The following is an 18,628-nucleotide window of genomic DNA, read 5'->3' as shown; positions in this document are numbered from 1 at the left end:
AGATTTTCTGCAGATTTGTTTTAATCTGTATTATTTCACCAAATGTAATTGTGTTCAGATTCCCCCCACATTCACTGATCTAAAGCTAAATAGAAAATAAACAACTTTAACAACAAATGAGGATAAAATTTGCAAAAAGCTTTCTGAACTCTGTGTTTGTTGTGTGCAGTGGTGACAAGGCCAGTTGGTGTCTGGCTCACCGATGGTGTGTAACAGTGTGTATGCTGCTGGTCAAGTTTCACTGCTACATGTCTTCACTGCATCCCAACTATGTAGACAGGCAATGCATCATCCGCTCCTCTGTCACAACATGCTGGAGCTCCATGTGAAAAGACACGTCGAAGCTACACGTGTGCAAACGAGCCCCTGCACCCAAGTCAAACACAGGTGATACACACACACGCACACACAATGCTGGATCTGCTTTCACACGCCTGAAGGCACGACTCAGAAGTTAATGCAGAAATGTGCAATAAAACCTGTAATAGCAGGTTGATTGAGACGTTTAATGCGGTTACAGATTTCTTACGTTTATCGTAAAACAGAGCAAATACACTTCAATATCATGTATGTGCGTATCAGGCACAATGAGACACCCTCTCAAAAAGATTTCTAAAAAACAAACTATTGTCTAAAAAAGTCGATGCATTTCTGGTCATTTATACAAAGATGTAAATATATATATATATAATTTTGTGCCAAAAGACCTCAGTGTAATTAAACCGATGTTTCATGTCTCATAGAGAAAGTCCGTCATATGTCATGATATGCTGAATTCAATACATTTTTTTCTTTTTTCATGTGTAAAATGTCTAAATCGGGAAACTCATGTCATTAAAATATGCACAAAAAGGTTATTTTGAGTCAAAAGGCAACATTTTGAATCATGAGAGTGCTGCAAACTGTGATGTGAATAGTTGCACTACACACCTGCCGCAGTTGACTGGACTGTTGTGACTCCAGGTGGTTAACTGGCTGTCGGCTAACTCGTAGTAAATTTAACAGACTCAGCACATTGCTGAAGCGTATCATCTCTGGTTACAAGTCGGCCGAACAATTTCTAGATCCTACTTTGTTCAGTTTGTCACTACCTGCCAGGTAGCTAACTGTAGATATCAGGCAGATGTTTTATAAAAAGAAACACAAACAGCAGCAGATCAGTTAGTGAGCAGACTGTCTGTGCTGAAAGTGATTATTCAACTGGATGTGCTTGACTTAGTTGAAGCATCTGGTCCTGTCAGTCAATAGCTGTGTAGTATAACCTCTATTTCATGACAGCCTTGCAGGTGGTGCAGGTCTAATGTTATTTATTCTCAACTGTCAAAAGTGAGGCAGTTTCCGTCCTGCATATTGCAGGCAAACGTCAATTCTAAGCTTTAAAATAAAAAAAAATGTAAAAACAGGTTTTAGCATTGGGAGCTTAGTGTTACTGTATTATACTTAGTATTATAGTAATATAGTTTGTACAGTACAATTACCATTGTGTATTCATTTATGTATATTGCATGTTTGCTTATGAGTAGGGCTGGATGGTACGGACCAAATCAAATATCGAAAAGCCTGTAAGTTTTTCAAAAAATACTTTACTGTAATGTAGCCTACTTACACCATATCATAATATTATGATATCCAAATGATATCTAGTCACATGTCCTGATATCAATATCATATCAATATATTGCTCAGCTTTTCTTATGAGTATTGCCATCTGTTCACAAGATGCTTTCTTTTTTTCCATAGGTAATAATCATCCTAGAGTCAACAGTTTCCAATGTGCAAACCAGCCGGTGTTGCTGCTGTTCCCTCTTCCATGTAGCCTACAGTGAGTGATACAATGGCGTCTATGTAGATGACATGTTGTTGCGATGTATCTGAAGGGAAGTCGTGATGATTTTGTTACCTTAATGCAACAAATTGTATTCGATAGTGCATTTGCGAATGCTTCGGCCTGTTTAAAGATGTTAAAATGTGATTTGCCATCTACAGCTGCGTGTATGGCTGCAAAGCATTATGTCTAACTGCACTCTTATTTCACTCTTGAGAGTCTAACAGTACGACTAAATGTAGCTTCCAGCTCATTCAAGCATATAATGTTGGAGATTTGGCCCTCGAAAGAAAAAGACAGAACATGCTTTTGCAGCATAATTTGGTTAATATTTTCTATTTTTGTCATTTTTGTTAGAAAAAAACCCTGTGATGACTGAAACAAACAGGAATAATTTTCCTTACACTCCTGCCTCCAATAAGCAAATGTACAAAATGTACTGTGTTCTGTTTCTGATTTACTTAAGCCATTAATCTTTCAGGAAGACAACTTCACGCCTAAATGAGTTCTCATTTACTGCTCTGGCACTAAAGAAATGCTCCAGAAAATAAAATTTGCTATAGCTCTGCAAACTGTAACATGCTAAATTGACTGAACTCCAAGAGAATAATACAACAGAAGAGAAACCAAATACAGCTGGTTCCTATATTTGCAGTTGGATAGGGTGGCCTTGGCTTACACTGTAGCCCTCCTCTCCCTCCCTTTTCAGCCTCTCCATATCTTCCCCATTCTCTTTCTCTACTGTCTCAGCCCCTCTTCCACCCCCTCCACGGGTTCTTTGAAAGTGTTTTCTTGGTAAGGCGCAGGGAGCGGAGAATGAGTGGAGGCCTCTCCTTTCTGAGAACTGGCCCCGCTTACATGGTTTATAGCTGCCCAGAGACAGTATCAGACGTGTATGTGAATGAGGGAGCGAGGCTGCAAAAAAAAAGAAAAGGGAGGGAGGACGCGAGAGGGGGGTGCAAAGGAGGGAGGGAGTGAGAGAGGGAGGAAGAAGGGAGGAGTTTGCAAAAATGCCAAGCCATGGTTCACTTCGGCAGGCAGTTAAAGTGAGGCCAGGGAGAGGAGAGAGAGAAAGGAGGGAAAGAGAGAGAAAAAAAAGTCTCTTGGTTTGTAGGATAATTTCTGTTGCAAGTTGAGAAACGTTTTGCCTCTGTATCTGGGGACTGTAACTGATTTTTACTCGCAATTCGTCTCAAAAAGTGTACTTAAACCTATCATTTGAAGCCGTATTTGCACCACCAAGCTTGAACTGTAACTTAAACATTCTTACAAACAAGTTTTCAGTGTGGAAATGACACTGTTGTATTGCAAACATGGCCTGTTGCATGGCCAAAACAACATGACAACATTTTAACCTAGCAGGAAATATCAAAGTGCATACATTTAATACAGAAGCGAGTGATGTAGTATTCACAGTTCAGAGCACAGAAATCAGAGCACAATGTATTTAATTGCTATGTACACACCAAACAGTCATTCGAAGGCTGCATAAAACATTCATGTGCAGGTGACTGCTGCAGCCCCTGTTGTTGTTTTTCAGTACAAAATATTCAGACTAAATATGACGTCATCTGTCAAGCCAGAATTCACTTCTTACTATTTCAGAGAGAAGAAACACTGAGACATTTGCATCTTAAAACAATTCTCAACAAAATTCTACAATCTGCATTTTGCATTTCATCTGCTGCAAACACTGGTGCATTTGCATGACATTTCTGCAGGAATCTGACTTTCTTTAATGCAAATGAGAAACCTTTCTTTTGTAATTTGGCTGAGGGATTTAGATGAACCTGGTTAACCTGATTTCTTGTGTATGTTTACACATAACTGGGTGTCTAATGAGCACATTTGCATGACAAAGACATCTGATGGAGAGAGTGTCTCATTGGCAGCAGAGTGGAGCCAAAAGAGACAAATTAATTGAAGCTGCATCCAAAATAAATAAATCCCAAACGGAAACTAGAAGAAATCTGAATAATTAATTTTCCAGACACATTAAAAAAAAACTTACATTTGGCACACTGTGATTTTTTACACAAAATTTCTCCACTCAAAACTGTGGTTCAAAACTATTAACTTTGTGAGCTTAAGTCATTGATATAATATGAAAGAAAGTTTAAACAGTAGAAAGCCACCTCTGAAACTGACGTGATTGAAATAACTTGATGACATTACTTGTGGCCTGTGATATTTTGTCATTTTCAAAATGTGCTTAACATTGAAATAAAAAGCTGGAACTAAGAAAGCGGGAGCAGAGATAAAAGATTTGTTAGCATCGGAGCTCGGTGAATCTGTATATTTTGTTCATCTGAGTGTTAGAATTCAGAGTCACTCGCATCGCTGTGACAAAATCATTTTTTACACAAACACTTTCTGATTTTCACTTGCAGCACACACTAGCAGACTGAGGTTAACAAAAAACTGTGACGCACATAAGGAAAGGATCAACAATGATATGGTATATTGTAGCTAACACCAATCAATTGAAATCAGCTCCGATACCTCTTGTGAGGATCGTCTCGAGACATCTCGAATAAATAATGAAGGCACATGAAATAATGCTTGATTATTTCTAATCAGTTTTCTTTAAAGTTCTTCCACATGTTGAAGGATGGACGTTCGAATCCAACCCGCAACGTTTGAATCCACTCGGCCGTGGTGCAGAATGCCAAACGTTACAATCTCTGCAAATAGTAAACAGGCCGCACTAACAATAGCTCCTTTCAGCACACGACCACGGCCTCTGATCCTTTACGAGGATGATGATAAAAATTTAGGCCTGACCATTTCTAGTCTACGATGCACTTTTTCAGCTAAGCCAAGGTGCAGTTCCTTGGTTTAGCCCTGCACCCTCTCCTCCCCTCCCACCACCCTTCTCTCTCTCTGGATTTTACTGAGTGCTCTTGCTGCTGTCTCTCCAAATCACAGACACAAACGCCTGCTGCCCAACTGGTTTGTCTCACTGTCTGTCAAACCACGAGGATACTGTTGTCCCCCCCCTCACCTGCCTTTGCCTTTGAAAGTTAAGGCCTGTGCTCATTCACTAATACAAGCCTTTCATCCTCACATTTTTATTATATTATTGGCATGGAGAAATCTCATTTGATAAGAGTTTTGGAAAAATGTGTGATGCGGTTGCTTTTTAAGACTTTTCAGAAAAGAATACTGAGAAATGAATTCAATTTAATGAATCTGAATGAGGGCCAGTGTACTTTGCCGTGCACGATGAATAGCCAATTGGCTCGAGCAGAGGTGATGCAGAGTTCACAGCCTACGTGCTCAGAGTGGTACTTAACCCATCTGTCAAAAAAGCACGGGGGGAATTACAGAGAATACAGCTTTTGACAGGTCAGGAATGCACGGTTTCATATGCAGAATGATATAAAACATTTTATTTATTTGTTTTGGCAATGTGCACCTTTTTCTCTGGCATCCCATATGAGGAAGCAATAAATTAACCAGTTGAAGCCAAATGAAAGGGAGTGCAAATGAGAAGAAAACGATGGAAATCTTGGGAGTGAGGAGGAACCTTGGTCACAAATCAGTGTTTTACTTGAAGTTGAGCTTGCTAAGGTGGATCAATCCATGCCAAGTTTATGTTTGAGTTGGATGCTAATGCAGCTGAACGGAGGCCATTATGAATAAGTATGAGATGTGCCTATTTTCCCAAAGTCAAGGGAGTGAGGCGAGGTGTGAAAGAACAGAGCTCTTATCTCTGAGGGAAAAATGTGACAATGTTTTCCCCCAAAACCACTGAATACCTCTAACTCGATTAAACATCGATTAAAACGCTGCTCTTTCTCAGTAAAAATTCATGCACCTAAAATCGCTAAATTTGGTCATACTGCAGTTTGAACTTGTGGCCCCCTCCTGCCTGTGCGATCCTTAACCCGGAGTTGAGCAGAAGGTCAATATCAAGTCACAGCGAACGGAGAGGCATTTTTGTGCAGATAAACCCAGAGCAGTTTGGATGCCAAAGACACATGTTAATGTTAAATGTAAAGGGGGCCACACAGACGGGCACAATCAATGCCAGACCTGTACAGGAGAGTCCAGTAAGTAGCTGGATTAGCCCTTTATTATTCAGCAGAGTGTTTGGTTAGCTGTGCTTCCAAAGAGGTAAGGCTTATGACGTGTTTTAAGCATAGATTAAAGGGTCAACTCGAGGTCACTGCCAAATGTGAAGCCCGATCAAAACTCCCAAGGTGGCCGACCAGCAACACCACAACTACACACGACTAACAACCAGTAATAGCTGGGCAGTTTGTAAAGGTGTATTTCTGTCAGTGATCATGTACATAAAACTGCATCAAGAAGCAAACCAAAAAAAATGTCTAAATAAGAAATGACACACCTCCTCACAAGAATAAAGATATGAGTAAAAGCACATAAGTATTAATTAACGTGAATTAATTGTTTCCTTCCTGCTGTCTGGTTTGAATGCCGTCTCCCTACATACAAGTTTAACATCATATCTAAGCAGAAAAAATATTTAATAGAAAAATAAAATAAAAATAATGAGGTGAGTTTCACTGAAAAACTCAAAATGAATGTAGAAGTGCTCATTCAGCTATTTTGGCATTACGTAAAGTGATAATGTACAGACAGCATCACTGTGTTCTTCTTGTACATCAAATCAACTACTAAGCTTCTACATATTTCTCTCAAAGGCAAATTTAAGTTCTGATTTAATTTAGAAAATCCAACATCATATTGTATGGTGACCTTTTTAATTTTCAGTAGTAATGTGCTACGTGCATAATATGAACCTATACAATACATCATTAAAATGACGGATCTACCCACAGCCACACTGCTGAGAAAACCCATGTGACAGACTTTTATATCTGAAAAGGGCCCTTACCTTGAGATGACTCTAGTGTGGGAGCAGCAGGGAGGGGCCGCTGGGACCTCGGTTGACTGGATGGGAGCGCCATCTTGATGGGGCCCACGTACTCGACATACGTCCCTGGGAAGTCACCTCTCTGTTTGGTGCGCTCGTTGTACCCGAGGAGCCAGCCTAGGCACTCGGGCTGCTCCACGCAGCCCTCCTGGTAGTTCTCCATGGACAGTAGAGAGGCCTTGCTCACAGTCAGGATGTCCCCCGGCTGCAGATCCAAGTCTTCTTCCTGGTCCTTGGTAAATGCGTAGAGGGCACGGTACTGGAAACCTTCCGCTGCCATTTTGTTAGGGAAGAATAAAATCAAAATGGCCACCGAACAGAGGATTAGATGGTGCGGCTCGAGTCCCACTGCAACAATGGGGTTCGGCTCTACAGAAATCCTCCTCAGAAACCAAAAAGGTTCATAAGTCACTAGAGTCTGGTGTTGGTACCTTGTGGCGTTGGGGGATGGGTGAGGGGAGAAGGGGGATTCACCCAAAGCTTAGAAGCATTTTCAAACGTCGACAAGGTAGCGTTCTGCTGCTGCTATGTCTGCGGTGGTAGCGGTTTCACACCTGACCCGTGTTGGTGGACTGGTGCACTTTCCTAAGCTTGATACCCCGGTTGAGCCAGATGATGGAGCAGAGAGAGAGCGTTGGCAACATGCTCTTTCAAGCAGCCGAGGGCCCTGCGTCGTCGACTCTCTATGGTCAAATGAAGTGGTCTGATTGGAGGACGAGTGGCGGAGTGGGAAGGTCTTTAATCCTCTTCGGTTCTCTCATGCGCCCACATGTTCTGGACAAGGATTATGACCCACCTGCATGACACGAAAAAACCTAAAAATAGGGGAAAAGAAGAAAAAGAGATTCAAAATTAGTCTCAAAAATAACAAAGTTTTTTTTTTTAATTTTGAAAAATAAATAGCAAACGTCTTAAAATGTAGCCTCTTTTCGATAAATACTCATAAGTAAAGCGACACATATCTATGTGAATTGAGGCTTAGAGCGGTGCATGAAAATGGCGAACTGCAACAGCTCCATGCATTTGTGCAGTCTTCGGTCAGGACAGAGAGATCGGATGATGCTGCTGCGTCATAACCAACAGCAGACTAGGTCCCTGGACAGGAGCCTCCATTCCCTCCACTCTACATTCACACACTCACAGCCTGAACTGATGCATCACAGTTTCCACAGGAGCAAGAACTTTCACTCTGAAAAAAATCGTCCCTTCAACTTACACAACACGTACGATTAGCAATATCCGAAAGAAATCCATGCAAAATGGTGAAAGAAAGGTTTTTTCGCAGAATGAGCATACGAAGGAAACTAAGACCTGCACCACCACTGAAGAGCAACTAGAATTTTCTGAAACATGCAGAACCCCTTGCAACAGTTCCCTCTCCGCAGGAGAGAAAAAAGGCAGCTCTGTGTTGCCTCAGAAATATTTTCGGCTTCATTCTGTCAAAATAGCTAAATCATACTGTACGAAGTCTACGCCAGATGAGAATACCGAATGAACAGTCAACTGAAAAACCCAAAGCCTGGCACAATATCATAAAACAACACTTAAAAGAAAATGTTTTCATGCATATCACACTCATACTCCTTCCCCTCAATCATATCATGGTATCCATGTAAAAAGAAAAGGTCAATTCATGGATCCAGAACAAATATTCTTAGATGAAAATGATTGCAAGGCCCAATAAAATCCACACAAGTGCCCAATTATTACCGCAATTTAACAGCTTCAAAAGGCCAGATTTTATCAATATAAAATGTTCTTGTAAACAAATAATGTAACCGAATCCATCAGACACTCAGTTTGAAAATGAAACCATTGGAAACACTTGACTAAAATGCCCATTAAAAAATATGGAAAAATTCTTCATAATTTCTTTTGCCATCTGAGATTTCAGCAGCGGGGGGGGGGGAATATAAATGCTTGAAAGTTCAATTTCAAAATGGCAACTAAACTCAGAGATGAGATAGAAAGCGAGGAAGAGAGAGATTAGGGTTTCCAGATTAAGTACGACATCTGTGGTCTGTGGACCAACCAAGGACAATGGTCCTGTTAACCTCTCTGGACGGGATGAAAGGATGTCAGTGAGGAAATGAAGCAGGTAGAGAGGGAAGGTGACAGAGGTAGAGAGGAAGGAAGGAAGTTCTTCAATGCCAGGAGTAATGAGCTATTTGGGGCGATTTCCCAAAACGTCCAAATCCAAATAACCATAGGCCTGGTTTGCGAGGCCCAATGTTGTGCAATCATTTCATAAACGTTCATGAATGGACAATGTTTTGATTGATGCAATGCAGACACCGAAATTAAAGTAGGTGAGAGCACAAAAAAAAAATAAACCTCCGGTTTGCATCTTTGAGTACCGAATTGCATGCTTTATTCAAAACCTTATTCTAGATTATCCTCTCTCCCCCACGACATTCGGAAAGCTAACGTACATTCACTGCAAACCTTTGTGCGTTAGAATATCATCTTTTTAAAAAGCTGTAAGGAGTAATCGTGATAGCAGGATGCAGCAGAGTGCAACACTCACCCCACTTTTGGTTCAGAGAGAAGCCGGACAGGCTCAGCCAGACTCTCGGTCCAACATCCTTCCAGTCGAGAAGCAAGAGGTGCCAGGCTAGACACGTGGCACTGGCATACCCAACCACAGCCCGCAATCCTCACACCACCATACCCCCCCACCCTAACCCCCCCCCCCCGTCCTTTCTCCACCTGCTCTTCACCCCCCGCCCCCCCCCAAACACACAGAGTCCTGCCTCCAACTGACAACCCCCCCCCCCCATCCTCAGCCAGCGAAAAAGTCCAGTCGTTTTTTCCAGTTGCCATGTTTTATTTGTTTACAGTCAGAGCGCTGCTGCAGAAAAGAAGCAAAAACAAGTTGAAGACGAAGTACAAAAAAAAAAAGCAGTGCGCAGCGAGAGCGCTCTCATTCAGTAATCCTTTTTTTATTATACAGTTCCAGAGCAGAAAAAGTGGTGCAACTCGTACGAGGTGAGAGAGGAGTCATCCCTGTAACAGTCCTGGTCTGATAGTGTTGTAGTAGCTCACAGTTAAGGGCAGCAGCAGCAGCTGGCGAGCTCACCGTCACTGGATCCGTCCCTTTTTTAAAGACTTTTTATTCAGTCAGACTCAGAGGAGAGAGCGGCAGAAAGCAGTGAAAAAAAAAACCTCAGAGTGAAACAGAGAGACGGAGCACTTTGTTATCAGCAGAGTCCAAACGGCTGAGGGAGACCACAGGAAAATAATTAATGAATAGGCAGCAAGTAACTCACTGTTGCTAGAGAGAGGGAAAGCTAATCCTGTGCTCTGATTGGCTACAGCTCTGGCCATGTGCTACCCAGTCACCAGAGAAGCCGGGCAAATCAAGGAAATGTTCTAATATTAGAAAATGTATCTAGGCAGTGATCAAACATCTGACCCAAACAACTCCACCTTTTCCCGCACTCTTGACTTTTTTCATCTTTGCATCCTCGATGACTGCTCATCATCTCTGATGAAAGGAGGATTTAGATTAAATGAAACTGCCAGAAGAGGATGATGAAGAACATAACAAGGAAAAACTGGAGGCTGTGTGTGATTGGAGAGATTTCCATGAGTCATGCTTAAGTCGTGCAATGGGATGAAAAGAGATGGTACGGTAAACAAGGGATGATTAATATTGTGATTATATGCACAAAAAGAATACAAATATATTAAAGCTTTTACAAAACACGAACACTGTGACAAACTGCTGGAATATTAGTGAAGTAATGCCAGCAAATATAAACAAATGTGCATCATAATATAACAGCAATCTAAAACTATGTGAGATGGGAGCCTATTTGCACAGTCACTGAAAGCCGTTTGCAGTGTTTTCATGTTATTTGTTTCACAGACATTTTGTTTGACTGTGGGGGGAAAGCGAGACCTTGGCTGAACTCAAAATGGCATCTAGATTTAACTCCGCAGACATCAAATGATTCTTGACATGTTTAGTCGGCCAGTGAAGCTCTGACCTGTTCATTAGACACCAGTATGCATAATATAAAAGGGCAAATAAGATATTCAGAGCAATACGAACACATTCAAGTGACCTAAGAGCCACTGTTTAAAGACCAACATACCATTTCTCTATGTATATTTTTCATGTTGGTGTAACTGCATTTATTGTATCTTAACAGAAATTATTTCAACTAGGGCTGGGCGATATAGATAAAATAATATATAACACTATTTTGTACCAAATAACTCTTTATCAATATCACAACAATATTGCAGGGATGACTATTGGTGCTTTCACAAAATATTTGCACAGTGAGATTTTTGATAGATAACCATCAGTAATGTGGATATAATGACAAAGTGGGTAAAGGCAAATACTAGAACAATCTTGTAAGTTCAGAAAATGACATCATTTTACTGTCATGCAGCCTTTAAAACCAGGAAAAGACAACATTTCTGCCGTATCACGATATTACAATATCCACATTTCTGAGACGATATGTAGTCTCATATCACGATAACGGTATAATATCGATATATTGCCCAGCCCTAATTTCAACTGAATATTTTTTTTTACTGTAGATGATTAAACATTCATATGAAATTAGATGTATTGTTTGTATATTACAGATTAGGACCAGGCAATAATATCAGCAATTTCAGCCGAAACAAATAAACAAAAGAAAATGTATCAACAATTATATGTGGAGCTGCAACGATTAGTCAATTAATTTCAATTAGTTGTTCAACAGAAAATTAACCAGCAACTAGTTTGATATACCAATAATCATTTTAGTCATTTATTTAGAAAAAATGCTGAACTTTAGCTGGTTGCAGCTTCCCAAATGTGTTGATCTGAACTTTTTCTGTGTCATATATGATAGAAACTGAATTTCTTTGGAGGAATTTTTCACAATTTTCTGAGATTATATAGAGAAAAATGGTTAATCCATCAATTGAGAAAACAATAAGCAGATTATTCTATAATGAAAATAATCATTAGTCGGAGCTCTGATTATATCTATAATTGATTAATTGTTTATTTAACCCAAAAACAACTGGTACCAGCTTCTCAATTTTGAGAATTGAATGCGTTTCTTTGTGTATTATCATTACAAACTGAGTATCTTTGGAGTATTCATCAAAGACACAAGAAGACATCGTTAGCTAGTGCTTTAAAAATCTGTGACGTGCATTTTCCACTATTTTATATGCCAAAATATGAACTGAGAAAATAATTGGCAGATAAATATACAACAACAACTGTTAGTTGCAGCCCTACTATTTATATCATGATATCTGATATATTTTGGCTAATTCAGCAAATTAAATACCTAACTGTAATGGAAATGTATACACTCATGTTATACGGTACGCGTGTGAAACTTTGATTCACTTGTATAATCCTTGCGTTACAAAGTGTTCAACCTCCAGTTCCCAGTAGGTGTAGAAATGTCATCAGAAAGGAAGCTGTATGACTCGACCTTCATCTTCCACTTCTCAGCAGATAGATGTGGAGGCAGGACTCCAGAGAGAAAAACTGACAAGTAATGAAAAAAGGGGAAACTGCTGTACCAATTAACTGAAAAGGTCAAATCTTCTTAGGGTGACGGAGCGCTCTGTAACTTTATGCGTCAGCCACGGCTACCAGCTTAAGTGTGACTGTTTGACTGGAGATTGGGGATCTTTGTGTAACATAGATACTGAGTCCAGAAACCTCAATATTGATTTGGCAACAACATTGTAGGAATGACCATCAGTGCTCTCCCACAAAATATTTAAAGTCTGTGTAAAGTAAGATAAATATGTGTTCTGAGTTTGACATACCACAGGAAAGTGTGTTGTTAACCACCCTGCCAAATTTGAATGATTAAATAAAATCGCCAAATATATGAAATTAGGCTTCAAAGTTGTGTAAAAATCAACCTTTTTCTCTGCTCCCAAATGCTGTGGGAGTGCCCGCTGAGTCTGCTGAAACCCCGCCCCCTACCAAGTGTCACCTGTCAATCAAAGTCACCACCTCTACCAGAAACATGGACGGTAGGTCTGAGAGCTTTCTGCTGCTAACTCAGCTGCTAGCTCGGCGGCTAACTCGGCTGCTAGCTCATTAAATCCAGACACAGAAATCTTGAAACACAGTTTGTGAAGCCTAGCTCCACAATTCAAATCTAAATGGTTGACATGCTTTTTACACCTTTTTTAGAAATACATTTATGACCTATTTAATGTCTTTAGAAGAATGTCTGAATTCACTTTACACAGTCTTTAAACAATAAGGTTTTTGATAAATAATCATCAGTAATGAGGATATCATGAGTAAGAGAGTAAAGACAAATAATAGGTCAACTAGAACAGTCTGATAATTATCACAATATTACCATGTCAAAAATCTTAGATGATATCTAGTCTCATATCAAAATATCGATATAATATCGATAGGAAAAATCTATAAAAGGTAAACAAATCTATAAAAGGTAAACGAATGTATCATCTGACAGTGTGGTCATATTGCCCAACCCTACAACATATTATTATTATTATTATTATTAGGGCCATCAATCGACTCAAATATTTAATCGTGATTGCCTTGAGTTAACTCACGATTAATCGCAAATTTATTAAATACTTTAAAAAGGGGTAAGTTTTTAATATTCTTATCAACACGGGAGAGGACACATATGCTTACTTTATGCAAATGTATTTTTATTATTATTGAAACAATCCAGAACAATAAAATACTGTGCTGCATGCTTAAAAATATGCTGAAAGCACAACATGATAAACCACTTGCTGGCCAAGCATACAGCTGATACAGAGAGCCCTCCTCCCGCTCGCCTAAGACAGACCACACTAGATAGTTTGCAACAGAGACGCATGAACAACTATACAAGCAACAAACTTTCAACAGCGATGGCTACATTGGTTGCTACATCATGCAGGCCGGTTAACATTGTGGAGGACAAGGGTCTGCCTTTGGCAAGTGGGAGGAGGGCTCTCTGTATCAGCTGTATGATTGGCCAGCAGGTGGTATTTGAGACTCAACGTACTCCGGTGGTAACTCAATTCACAATAAATGCAAATAACTTCGGTCTTTTGGATTAGAACAAGACGCTGAATTTGCCATTCATAAAACCCTTTTCTTTATCCATTTCTGCTTGTTATCCAAAACGTTACTGCTGCATCGCTTCCTTATTTCCCAAGCCAGGCCAAGGGTCAAACAGAACAGAACAAGCGTTATTAACACATTAACTTTAACAGAACTAATTATTATATAATATTAGAGCTGAAACTATAAGTTCATTAAACAACTAGTAATTTTTTTTATCCTTGAATAACCATGAATTAATTTTTAAGCAGAAATGTTACACCTGTCCTTGTTTCAGCCTCTATGCTGCAAGGATTTGTGACTTTTCATTGTCTTATTTGAAAGTAATCTGGACATTTTCAGGTTTTGATGAATTAGTCTGACGAAGCAAGCAACTTTATGCCATCTATCTGGGCTTCAGGGAAGCCTTTATAGATTTAATCAATAACCAGATTAATCAATGTTGAAGATAACTGTCACAGATATATATATTGCTATCACTATCACTATATATATTGCTGTAAAATAATATATATATGTAAAATATATATATTGCTGTGTGTACCAGTTCCTTTCTCCTGTCAGTCTATCACAGTAATCAGCAATTATTTAAGATGAACAGGTTTTCTTGTAGAGTAAAAAGAAAAGTCTGCACACCATAGGAGCTCCCATGCAGGTCAAATTTAATAAAGCATGACGTTTCTGAGCCATACTGGCTCTTCTTCAGATGCTAAACAAAGCATCAGCATTAGCATCTGAAGAAGAGCCAGTATGGCTCAGAAACGTCATGCTTTATTAAATTTTACCTGCATGGGAGCTCCTATGGGGCTGCAGACTTTTCTTTTTACTCTCCTTGTAGTTGGTTTTTGGTCCAGCACCCATCCCCAACTGGGTAGCGGGTGTGCGTGTTGTTTTGTTTTTCAGGTTTTCCTGTAGACCTGAGACCTTTTCAGCACACCACATCATTAATCGTGACTTTTTTTGTTTCATCAACAGTCACATCTAGGTAGGTCATCGTAAAATTAGGCGAACCCACAATTACTACCACATCTTCAAGAGAAACGAGCCTCGGCACATCCAATCCAAATATCAGTTGACCGCAAGATAGTTTGTAGTGATTGTTAAAAAGAGCTGAGTAAAACAATGGAGTACTGGCTCATGTGGACTTGTTCAAAAGTTAAAAATGAACAAAAAGTGACGTTACACATTTCTCTATGACTCAAAGATTGTTGACTCATGCTTGAAAAAAGAGAAAACACAGTATTCATTTATCCTGAAGTGACTTCCATTTGGACAAATAAATGCATTGTGTTAAACATTGACACTTAAATAGACACACAGTTATTCCTTTAAAGTTTGTGTATGTGTTGGCCCTTTACGGCCCTGCTGGTGAAGAGCCTGACTACAGAGCCACCACGCATGCAGCCTGGCCTAGGGCCATCTGTCCACATGGAACTGAAAAATCTACTGCGCCACAGGCAGGGAGGACAGGCCAACAACACAGGAGCCTGTGAGGACTTATTCTTCAGCCTAAAATGGGGGCTTTGGCATTTTTATGATTGAAGTTCGGTTCACCTGAATTCTATCTGTCCTTAATGAAGCCGAAAAGCTTACTTTGCTAAATAGAAACATCTGCTACGAAGATTATGCAGCACTGAGACGGCACTGTTCTGAAAAGTCAACTGTGTCACAAGGCTCTACAGTTAAAGAGGGCTTGCTGTATTTATCAGAAAATATAAGATGCAGGCGGCTCGTGCCTCAGTTATTTTTAAGCTCCGCCTGAAATCCACGCGACCACATCGTTAAATCTCAACATTTTCAAAGCAACGCAAACAGAAAATCCGATAAAGCGAGTATGCAACAGTTGAAAATACCACAAGCCTTTTTTGCTGCATAGTTAGCATGTAGTAAGTGGTTAGTCAGCCTCTGTACTTGTTGCTCTATTCCACGATTAAAGGAGCAACGACACCCACTCAGACCATACCACTTCTCATGATTACAGATAAAAACACAAATTTCTACTAACTAACTATTTATATATAACCTAAACATGAAAATATCGAGTTAACATACATGGGTGTCCATTTCAACACACAGCAATGACTGCAATACTAATCCCATTGTGACACACTGAGATTAATAAAGAACTGGTTTCACTTGGTTGGTGATGAAATTATTCAAATTAAGTGGCACCTACAGCAAAATCAATTCAACTAGTCAATTAACGGGTGTGCTAGTATCACATTACATTACGATGTGATAAAAATGTTTTGTGGGAAGGATTTTATTCCTGAACGTAAGTCTAAGCTACTGGATGTTGAGACCCTCCCTCATATAAACACATTTATCTCCCGTTTTTAAGTTAAAAAAAACACACTTTGGCTAACTAACAGATGTTTTGGTACGAATCCCAATCCAGAGTCTACAGCACTTCCAGCGGCGCCGTGCCTGAGCTGGCTTTAAAGCTGTATTCTGTTGCTATTTTGATCAAATAACACCATTTCAGTTTAACTGGTCCCCCAGCTGAAGGACATATAACAAAAATAACACACAGCTGTACTGCGTCTGGGCGAAACTTGTTAGCTCACGTTTTATCCCGCCGCCCCTCTGATGAGTGACACTTGGCATTTTTGAGAAACTTCACATCTTTTGGAAGTTTTAATGAAACAAACCCTGGGAGTCATTCAGAGCATTTTAAGACATTTAGAAGAAGAATGAGGGATTTGCCACTAGTCATGCTTCACATTGATAAAGCGGTATAATGGAGGATTGACATTTGGTTGCATAATGCTGGATTCAGTAATTACAAGACAGGGGCGGGGGGCAGGAGGGGGTTCTCCACACAGTTGAGTGGCTTGTCTTATTATGCAAGTGGCACAATTTCCATTAAGTCCTTGATGCATGCCAACTCCTCAAACCAGGGATGGAACACACACATCATGTCAGGCCTCCACACTACATGGCCTCCTATAGTCTGCAGTCAATTTAAAGGCTTAATTACAGTGAAGCATATACTGTTAATGTGATAGAGAATCTACTGCAAAGTTTGTTTGTTTGTTGCCGTCTTCAATCCTGCTCACATTTAGAAACATTTGACTTGAAGCACTTAAATTAGCTAAAAACAACAACTCTGAACTCCCTTTTCTACTTGAACTGACAACATTAGGAGCTTCTTGTTTTAAACTCTTTAAATGTTGTGTCTTCTTATTACAGGATCAGTTGTACATGTCCATAATAACACCTCTACCATTATGTTTTATAACTTCATTTCTGAATGCTATCACTCACAATAATACTTTTCTACAATCTATGAATGAATGATCCATATTCATGCACTGATTGGAGTATGATCTCCTGATTTTGTAGGTCTTATTATTTATACCTATAATTTGTCTTTTGTCACATTTGGTTAAATTATCTTGTTATTTTAGTTTTTTGTTAAATGTCTGTCTCATTGAGTTTACATTGCAGGATTCCCTTGTAAACGCGATGGTACATCTGAAGGGGTTATTCCTTACAAACACTTTCCATGATTTACACACACCAAGAATAAACAAACAAAAAAACCCTCGACAACAACAAAGCCCTGCAACAACTTTTTTTTTTTTTTAAATTTAAAGTGCAACAAATGTTACAATAACGGGCTCAGCCAGCATTTGACACACATCAACTGTGGACGCAGCAACAGGCAGAGGGAATAAACACCAGATTTTAGTGCAATACGGGTTTTTTTTTAAAAACCCAACAACAAACAAACACAAAAAGTATCGCGTGCTGAAAGTTTAAAAGTGGGACACAAGTCAGCAGCGTGGAGCTGAGTGCGCACAGCACACTTGCAGCGCTTCCACCATTTTCCAGTACAGTGGCTGCCCTGCTGTACTGGAAATGTGCAATAACTTGGAAAAACTCACCCGCGGATATTTCTTGACTCTTCTCACTTTTGACTGCGGCGCTTCCAACGCTTCCAAGTGGCAGGCAGAGTCCGTGTGGTGCTTTATCTGCGGACGACAGCTTCTTAATGTGCAGTAGAACTTCTACAAAACCCTCCGTTCACGTCTTGCTTCAGCTTCTTTCTCTCGCTCCGTCCTTCTTTTCCCGTTCATAACTAACTCCCTGCTCCCCCTACACAGCCATTTTCCAGCTCAGCACGGCGCAGGGAAGGAGAGTGCGTGGGAACTAATATGAAGAGAACGGAAAGTGTCGAAGCTGGCCGGAAAAGCCCGAACGCTTTGAGGGAGAGCGCGCGGGGTAGGAGAGGGGAGGGGAGGTCACCGAATGGCCTCGGCTCATAATAGAAATTTGAACCGTACAATCTTAAACTGCGAAGCTTTTTCCATCCAAAAAACTTGAAGCTGTCTTTTCTTGCAAAGACTCCTGTTCGTATGGAAAAGGAAACGTGCTCAACCACATGTAGTCCGTGTCTAATCCCGTGCTGGGTTTCACGGGGACATTTCAAGTCACTTTTTACACAATCTCCTTTTTCTCAAAGCTCAAATTCTTTTTAACTCCCACCTTCATTTCTAGCTTTGTGACCGGTTCAGCTTTAGTTGTGTCGTGATGAACTGAGTTTTATCAGTGTTATATGTGCATGTATTATCTTTACACAGTAATCAATACTGTAGTATTGATCAATACTGTATTGTAGTACACAAATCAATACTACAGTATTGATTTGTGTACAAACTGCTATACTTGCTTCTACACTGTAGAAGCAAGTCTATAAGGGCAAACACTCTAATTCTGATCTAACCAGGTGAACAATAGCAGATATTCCCATTGCAGGGACAGATGACAAACACTGACGCTTGTAGTCCTGGACTTTGTAGTCCATTTGCAA

General features: G+C 40.0%; 1 protein-coding gene across 2 annotated transcripts in view; it reads right to left on the bottom strand.

Moving 5' to 3' along the window:
- Positions 1-17,920, bottom strand: part of pik3r2 (phosphoinositide-3-kinase, regulatory subunit 2 (beta)) — a 31,743-nt gene extending 13,823 nt beyond the window's left edge. The window contains exons 1-2 of one of the 2 annotated variants that reach the window (XM_062429747.1): positions 17,703-17,920; positions 6,690-7,543 (exon numbers count right to left, since the gene is read on the bottom strand). In XM_062429747.1, coding sequence (XP_062285731.1) covers positions 6,690-7,008 — 319 coding nt within the window. In that variant the 5' untranslated portion in view covers positions 7,009-7,543; positions 17,703-17,920. Of the gene's footprint in view, positions 1-6,689; positions 7,544-9,255; positions 9,340-17,702 lie in introns of those variants that run through there. The other variant, XM_062429748.1, reaches the window with a different exon arrangement.
- Between the last annotated feature and the right edge of the window lie 708 nt (positions 17,921-18,628).

This window comes from Scomber scombrus, chromosome 11 (assembly GCF_963691925.1).
Source record: "Scomber scombrus chromosome 11, fScoSco1.1, whole genome shotgun sequence".
NCBI lineage: Eukaryota > Metazoa > Chordata > Actinopteri > Scombriformes > Scombridae > Scomber > Scomber scombrus.
Note: the sequence above shows the minus strand (reverse complement) of the source record. Positions and strands in the feature narration are given on the sequence as shown.